At 36.0% G+C, this 8,507-nt stretch overlaps 1 protein-coding gene across 2 annotated transcripts; it reads left to right on the top strand.

Annotated features, from left to right (window-relative positions):
• Positions 1-245: 245 nt before the first annotated feature.
• Positions 246-3,187, top strand: LOC137746110 (putative 2-oxoglutarate-dependent dioxygenase SLC1). Of its 2 annotated transcripts, none has more exons than XM_068486179.2 (5): positions 246-343; positions 516-819; positions 1,101-1,348; positions 1,967-2,312; positions 2,659-3,187. In XM_068486179.2, the coding sequence occupies exons 2-5, from the start codon at positions 538-540 to the stop codon at positions 2,905-2,907; spliced, it is 1,125 nt and encodes a 374-aa protein (XP_068342280.1). In that variant the 5' UTR covers positions 246-343; positions 516-537; the 3' UTR covers positions 2,908-3,187. The 2 variants fall into 2 exon arrangements, with proteins under 2 accessions (XP_068342280.1, XP_068342281.1); XM_068486180.2 differs by having other exon boundaries at positions 274-349.
• Positions 3,188-8,507: the final 5,320 nt, after the last annotated feature.

Genomic DNA, 8,507 nt, shown 5'->3' with positions numbered 1-8,507 from the left:
TATCCTACCATTTTTAATACCTTTGAAGGAAAGAGAGATGATGAACAGTTTGGAAGGTTCTAGGAAAGAGGACTAAGCTGACATTAAAATTTTGTCCCTACAACCCCGTGTGCTCTGACCCAATTGTTTTTGTCAACGGTTTCCTTACATCCATGGAACCAGTCCTCCAGATTTAAAAAAACCGAAACCGGTTTCTCAAAACTTGCTACTGTACATGTTTAGTCCTACCATTTTTTTCCACTATATATCCCTCGAAAACCTTCTCATTATTTCCATCTTCATTTCTTGTTGTTTCTTCCCACTATATTTCCTTGTTTATTATCATTCTCCTTTTTGGAAAAAGGTAGAGGTAGTTATATCAATAACGCAACTCTTTTCTTTTCCATTTTCCATTTTACTAACACGCATCTCAAATTCTAGAGTGTATACGTCTTCCTCTCACAATCACCTGCTTCCAAATACGCAGTACAGGCGTTTAACATGATTTTCCTTAATGGTGCTTCTTTAATTTCCAGGTTAGGTTTTGGAATATATCTCATGTCTCCAACGATGACAGTGTTGACAACTACCGAGAATGGGGAAAGTGATCAGTACCAAAATGGCGTGAAGCGCTTGAATGAGATTGGTATAAACAAACTTCCAAACAAGTACATACTGCCCACTTTAGAACGACCTAACCGGAGTGATGACCAGGAACCAAACGTATCCAACCAAAATCTGAAGCTGCCCATCATCGATTTCAAGGAACTGCAAGGTCCCAATAGACCCCAAGTCATTAAATCTCTGGCTAATGCCTGTGAACAATATGGCTTCTTTCAGGTGGGTATTATAGTACTAATTCTTATTTAGGTACTTGGGTTAATTGAGAAACGATTACTTTCAGCTAATTCCAAAATGAGTTATAACATTAAGCATATCTAGCACACCATGAGTTTAGCCAAGTTGGGTAGGACAGTATGCTCCATTCTCTGCATGTACCCAAGTTCAAAGTTTCCTTCCCGAAGTTTAGATGAATATAGTGTAATTATCTTATCATGGTGCAAAAAAATGTTAAGCGTGTTTAAAGCTTCAAAGTAATGGGTAATTGTGGTTTGATGCAGTTGGTAAACCATGGCATTCCAAGTGATATTACAAGCAGTATGACCGACGTGAGCACTAGGTTTTTTGAGCTCCCTTTCGAGGAGAGAGCCAAGTACATGTCCTCAGATATGCGTGCGCCAGTCCGATATGGGACTAGCTTTAACCAGAACAAAGATAAGGTGTTTTATTGGAGGGATTTCTTGAAGCTAATGTGCCATCCTTTACCAGATGTCCTTTCTCACTGGCCTTCGTCACCGGTGGACATGAGGTGAGAGCTCAAGCTCAGTGTGTTTGTTCTCCATAGGGATATGGCGGAAGTAATTAACGTGATCAATCATATATATTTTTAGCCTTCGAGACACTCATAAGTTTCGATTATGGTGTATTTCATTTACTAATTACATATTCTTGATCGCATCTCTTAAAAAAAGTCTAGACTTGCATTCCATTTGCATGTGTGAGTCCTCGTGCAAAACACGTATGCCGGAGATTGGTCAATTAAGCTACAAATAGTTTTATTGGTTGCTTTTAACTCTTCTCTCTTCCTATGTGGGTAAGTGCGGACATAAAGTATTAAGTAACAAACCAATCATCAACTTTCATATCCTTTAGTTTTCAAAATATAGTCTCTAAATTAGATCTCCCTAGCATTACTCTAAAGTATTTGGTCAGATATATTATAACACCTAGAATCAGGAGCAGTACTTCCTCGTGAGACCACACATAGTAGCTAACTCGTTATCCTATTCGAGCAATAATTAGTTTAATACTTAATAATTAAGATTTTAAAATGACAAGTAGGAATCATTTTCTTGTTCTACTCACATATGCATACATGTCTTTTTGTATTAAGATTAATTAAATACTAATTGGGTTTACACAATAGGAAACTGACGGCTACCTACGCAGAGGAAAACAAATACTTATTCCTAATGCTAATGGATGCCATCTTTGAGAGCTTACGAATTGTGGGAACCACAGAGAACACGACAGAAGAAGATGAAATGTTAAAGGACTTCAAAGATGGGAGCCAGCTAATGGTTGTCAATTGCTACCCGCCATGCCCCCAACCTGATCTAACCCTAGGGATGCCTCCCCACTCGGATTATGGGTTTCTTACAATTCTTCTCCAAGATGAAGTTGAAGGCCTTCAAATTAAAAAACAAGATAAATGGATCACCGTCGAACCAATCCCCAATTCTTTTGTGGTCAACGTTGGTGATCACCTTGAGGTGAGTTTTATTACTTATAATTAAGTAGCCACTTAAAAGTTTTTTACTACATGCATGAATCACGTTGCTAATCATATATTCAACAAAGACAGCACACGTTTATGTAAATGATTATATGTCCTTTTTATGTAAGAAATATGCTCAATAATGTGATCAATAGATATAATCCAAAAATTTTATCTTTCTCACTTAAGAACTGAATCCACATAAAACTTTTATATGCAAGGTAAACTTATTTCGTGAGAGATGTAATGTTATCCATAAACATGTAGCACTAAATTATTAAATTTTGTGTTGAATTATATGCTAATATACCATGTCATTGACTTGGTTTTTCTTGTGTTAGATATTTAGCAATGGAAAATACAAGAGTGCTCTACATAGAGTGTTGGTGAATTCTTTAAAAGGTCGGATTTCTGTGGCCTCTTTGCATACTCTACCTTTCACGCGCTCGGTTGGACCGTCGCCAAAACTTATCAACGAATCAAATCCAAGGCGGTACAAGGACACTAATTTTGCCAGCTTTCTGGAGTATATTTCATCTCGTGAGCCTAAATGGAAGAATTTCCTCGAGTCTAGGAAGTTATTAACCTAATTGAAAAGGCATGCATGTTATGCATGGAACTTCCAATGACTGGGAAAATCTGTTCGTTGACCTTTTGCAGTTTCAGTTATAATTATGTAGCAATGTTTCGTTGGAAGTTAATTTTTCTCTTTTTTTTTCTTTTGTTTTTGGGTGGGGTCCAGCAAAGGCTGATTAAAATCCAACCCTAGTGAGCACTACGTAGTTTAGTGCATGACAACTTTCACAAATGAGTTTATCAATTGTATTGATGGATATATGATGATATATGAAGTTTCTACGAATTATACAATTCTTTAGTTCTCGTTGTTACATGATATTGTTAGCGGTTGGTTTTTTTTCTTTCTGTTATTAAAAAAATTTCGGTGCATACATTCGAGATTTCACGACCAAATTTTTACTCATTCATAATGAAAATAAAAGCTACTTAGTTATGTGATAAATAACACCGTATTTAGTTGGCATGTGTAAGAGTGTTTTTCTACTATAGGAGTTTTGTAAGAACAGAAACAAGAATTACCGTTAAAACTCGATCGATCAATTGCGTCACCATCACGTAATTGCTTCTTCAAGAAGTACGGGAAGACTTGAAGTGCTTTTGTAATCACAAAAAAGCTCTCTCTTATGTTCCTTCGCTTGGCAAAGCAAGAATCCACCCAAAAAAGCAAGGCATTGGTATAGACTTTTTTCTCTTGAAGTTACAATCAACGGTGAACATACATCATTATTTTTGTTTGTACAAATTTCCGCTGAGGTTGAATTGACAGAGAAACCTTGCACGACAAATCCAAGAGACAAATGGAGTTATGACTAACACCGATGTTGTGTTTGCCAAAGGGGCCACTGATGCCTAATTCAAGATATAATTCTAGGTTTGTATAAGTGTGGCTAGAAAGAAATTAACCTGAAAAAGAAAAAAGACGGAAGCTTGGCTAGTTATAGGAAAACAAGGAGTAAACTCTAGCATCCATGTACGTTGAACCTTGGAGCAATGGTACCTTGTCTGCAAACGGCCTTAAAGTAGATGACTCTGATATATTATCAGTTCGCTTAATTGATCCGTCAAAGGTAAAACAGTCATGTTACGCTAATATTATACATGGCGTGCTCTAATAAGTTGAAATATTTAATGTTCCAACAATTATATTCTTGCGTATGCATTGGCAAAGTCAAGTTATATTATACGTTGACCAAAAGTTTTTAAATGAATGTCTGGTTAGCATCTTTTTTAAAACACTTAATAAGGTAGCGACCTTCTTAATATTATTGGATAACTACATGCAAATCAAACAAAGGACAATTTGAAGTTGCTGAGAATATAAATATTGAAGAAATGGAACCTCTATTTTTGTTCAAATATATTACAAGACACGATGAGTGTAAATTTTTGTTTAAGGCCAGTCGAATTCCACTTGGCTCTTTTGTTGACGCATCATCTTTATCAAACCTGTTTTTGATTGAGCATTCCGATCAATTTTAACATATTGCTCCTCTTAGATTTATGAAATATGTACTTAATAATGAAAAATGAAGGGAAGGACACATATTTATACCACATTGTTATATCATCACATATAACAAGTTATATATACAATCGACATCTAATGAAATAAATTTATTAATTGATGTGGCATGTACACATCACTTATCACATAAGATAATATACAAATAAATATATGATCTCCCTAACATTTTTCTAATAATATATAGGTGATTAAAGCAATGAGCCGGGGAATCATATTGCTAATCACCTTAGTTGTTATGACCTGAAGTGCTTTTGTTTAGGACGGATCTCGTCTAGCTAATAAGTCGAATAATCAAATTGACACTCTCAAGTAGTTTTGCACATCTTAAATTTGTGTAATTTTGTTTCCCTTGTGATATTTAACTTATTTGGGGTAATGTTTTCAATATATGAATCAAGGTTTGATTTTACTCATTCAGCTGATTTATTTTTGGGTCCATCATTCAACAGAAATTGATTATCTTCTGAACAAGACAAACTCTCAACAAAATTGAAGCAGCCTGGGTCAAATTCTGTGTGGTTGAATTTCAGCGTATAGATGGCTTGGACCAATGTTTCTAGACCGACATATTCTTGACTTGGGCTAAAAATGGGATTTCCTTGGTCTCTATCCACAAGGTTGTCGTTGGTTGGAAATGTAACAATCAAAACCAAGCAACCGAGTAACAATATTAGGTTATGATGATCTCCCAGCTTCTTCTTTTTAATATGCTCCTAGTCGCAGTAATAATATAACCTAATAACTGGCTACCTTTTCTTTGATATATAGCGATCTCTCATATACTACCAAGCTGATGTAGAAGTTATATGGCTCAACCATATGGAAGAAAAACCATTATTTATGGCCGTCTCATATCCTACCATGCTGATGTACAAATCATTTTCTAATAAATGAATTCCGTTGATACCAAATTAGGTTTGCCTATTGTGTGACTTAGCGGAACTCCTCCTCTCCCTAATGTAAAAATACCGATGTACTAAAAAAATAATAATCAAATAAGATAAAAAATAAATGAATTCCGTTTTCAACCCAAAAACATGAAAAAAATTTAGGTGTTCTAGAGTATCTGGTACTCTAGATGTTTTAACAGTTAGATCTTAATTTTTATATTTTAAATGAGGATCTAACGGTTAAAAACTCAAAGTACGCGATACCCCAAAACACCCAAGAAAGTTTCCCAAAATAAGTGTTTTGTGTTAGTACTTGTTGACCCTAAAAACTACCAAGTATACGTGGCTCGCATGCCCAGTAACTAAGAACTAACTATGTCCTAGTGAATGCAAGCGTGTCAACTCACAACCGACCTCGATCAATGAGTTAGATAAATATGGTGGTGTCAAATGCGCTTCTGACTTCTAATCCGAGAGATCATGGCCGAGGAAGGAACGCGTCTCCGCCTTGAGTTCTGGAACTTGAAGATAAGGTTCCTAGTTCACAATGAAGTTCAAATAAAGGTTCGGCTTTCAATGTGCCAAACACTTAAGTAACCTGAGTAACACTTCACTCCACTGAGAAGGCTAATAAAGTGATCTCTTTCATCTAAAAAATCAAAGACTCCTTGCTAGCATAGACTTTGATAGATAACCAATCGAACTTGAAGTAATGATGTTAATCCAAACTGAAGATACTTCTCGATCACCTGATTCTATGGCTCTAGTGTTTTTAATCCAAACTAAAGATGTCGCTAGTTGTTAATACAATGCTTTTACTTCAAATTGGAGGTGATGTTGACAAAGAAGTTAGGGTATTTAGTAATTCCAAAAGTATGAGAAAGTTTCGTATAGAGCGAGATTTTGCGCAGGGTGTTTGTGCATTGAGTTGAAGCTCATTTCCATGTTGTAGAACCTTTTCTATTTACAGGTATGAATTACATGATGGCCAAGTCTGCTGATGGTTTTATATTAATAATTTCCAATTCTTTGGCATATTCTCTAAATATACTCTGAATTATTCTCGACAGAAACTCTATAGCTGCCAAGTCTCACGGTCTTCGACTAGGACTTTGAATTTAGATTAATTATGTAATTGACTCCTCCTTTATCTAGAAACCAATCTTGATCCTTAATATTTATCTTATCCAATAGCTTAAAGAATATGAGTTGAGTGCATGCAAAATCGAGTCCATATAGTACCAAAGTTGGAACAAACACAATGGGAGTGAGTGTAAAAAATAAAAACCCTGACAAGCGCTAGACATCAAATGATAGGAAAAAACCTTAGCAAGCAATCTTTGCCTTTGGATTGGGAGTTAGTGGCAGTTTCTCTTGGTATTTTCTGTAATACCCTGAAAATTTAAATATATGAATTTGATATTCATAATTATGAATATGTGTAGAAAATCGAAAATAAATCAATTTATTGTTATGAATTTCGAACGAATAAAATGTGAAATCCTACTTGCAGATTTTATTAATATTTATGTCATATAATTTTTCATTAAGTGAAAAATAACGAAAATGCCCCTAGTTGATTAATGTAATTATACGATGATGTATTTTTATCCTCATATATTTTATCGTTTTCTTGACATGTTTGAATAGAGAACGATTCTACGAGCGTGTATGCAAAAATCGTTCGCCAATAGGAGTTATAACGAATGAAATGGAAATGAACGAAAGTAGGGGCAAAATAGTCATTTTGCCATGATTTTGGGAAGGTTCCAGATTTTGTTCTGGATGGAAATAGGCTACGGGAAAAAAAAGAAAGGGCAAAGAAAAAGAAAAGGGTGGAAGGAAGAAGGAAGGGGGGATGCCCAATCAAGAGGAGAGAAAAGAGAAAGGGACCAATGTGAAGGAGAGAAAATAAAGAAAGGAAGGGAAAGGAGAAAGAGAGGAGCACCAGATCATTTGATCCGGTTTCGAACCGCCGACCTGATTGGCTTTCTTTTCCTTCTCCGACGAGTTTTCATCAATTTTTCTAGTGAATCACATCAAACTACCACATGGAAAACACTTCTTGACCTTCCCTCTTCCTATTACACCCCAAAAATCAAGAGATTTGGCTTTGAATTTGGGAAAACCACACCAGTGGGTGCGGCGGTTCTTGCATGAGATTCACCAATTTTGAAATGATTTCATCCAATTACTACCACCATTCGACTCCCCTTGAGGCTTGGAACAAAGCCCAAGCAACTATAAGGGCGGTGGAGCACCAGAGGTGATGGATTAAAGCCACCCTTTTCTAGGGTTTCCGACGGGTTCGAGGGAAATTAGAGCTTTTCCAGGTTAAATTGGACTTGGCCACAGGTATAAAACTTGCTCTACTCATTGAGATATTCATTTCTGTAATTTTTGAGAATTTTTAGAAAATGTTGAAATTTTCCAGCGAGTTGAAGCGGCCGACCGCCACCCAGGGCGGCATGTGCGGCGGTGCGTGTCCAGAGGGCTGTCGATGCTATTTTTAGACTAAATTAGATGTCTTGTATTCAGTTTTGATATTCGTATGGCGTAGGTTGATCGTTTGAACCTCAATTCACTACAATACGTTCCTTGGTCAATATATGAATCGACGATCCAACCGTTGGATCGTCACCAAACTTTAATACGTAATAGTACGTAATATTTGGGGACCATAGAAACTTACGGATTGGGAATCAGAAGCATGGATCTTCCCAAATTAAATTTCTAAGTTTGTAAAATCAAACGTTGATTGCCACTTGAATTTGCAAGTAGCGGAGATCCAGCCGTTGGATCGTAATAAAATTTTAGTATGTTGTTTTAGAAGCATAATGTGGATGTTAAGAAGTTACGGATCATAAATCTAATAGGCGGATCTTCCTGTTTAGACTTCTAGGGTTGTGGACCCTATCCTCGATATCGATCCATGTTTACTAATTGTGATCTAGAAAATAAATAAAAGAATGAATTATGAACTACGAAAGGCTTGATCCCTATTGAGGGTACGTAGGCAGTCTAACAGGGGTTAGATGCAGCCTTAAATATTTGAGATTTATCTTATGTTGGGAAGTTGATATAAGAGAAGGAATTGGGCATTAAATTGAGAATTTAATCATATATTTTGGTAACTAAAATATGGTTAGAGAAGTGTTCAGGGATTAAGGCATTTAGGTAAAGAATAGTGATTATT

The sequence above is a fragment of the Pyrus communis genome, chromosome 12, assembly GCF_041283825.1.
Source record: "Pyrus communis isolate YQ-2024b chromosome 12, ASM4128382v1, whole genome shotgun sequence".
Classification (NCBI taxonomy): Eukaryota; Viridiplantae; Streptophyta; class Magnoliopsida; order Rosales; family Rosaceae; genus Pyrus; species Pyrus communis.
The sequence above is the reverse complement of the archived record's forward strand: the minus strand, read 5'-3'. Positions and strand labels throughout refer to the sequence as shown.

Coding starts and splice junctions, on each gene's coding strand:
- LOC137746110 (XM_068486179.2), top strand. CDS start 538: ATGTCTCCAACGATGACAGTGTTGACAACTACCGAGAATGGGGAAAGT. Junction 820..1,100: donor AACAATATGGCTTCTTTCAG/GTGGGTATTATA, acceptor GGTTTGATGCAG/TTGGTAAACCATGGCATTCC. Junction 2,313..2,658: donor ACGTTGGTGATCACCTTGAG/GTGAGTTTTATT, acceptor TTCTTGTGTTAG/ATATTTAGCAATGGAAAATA.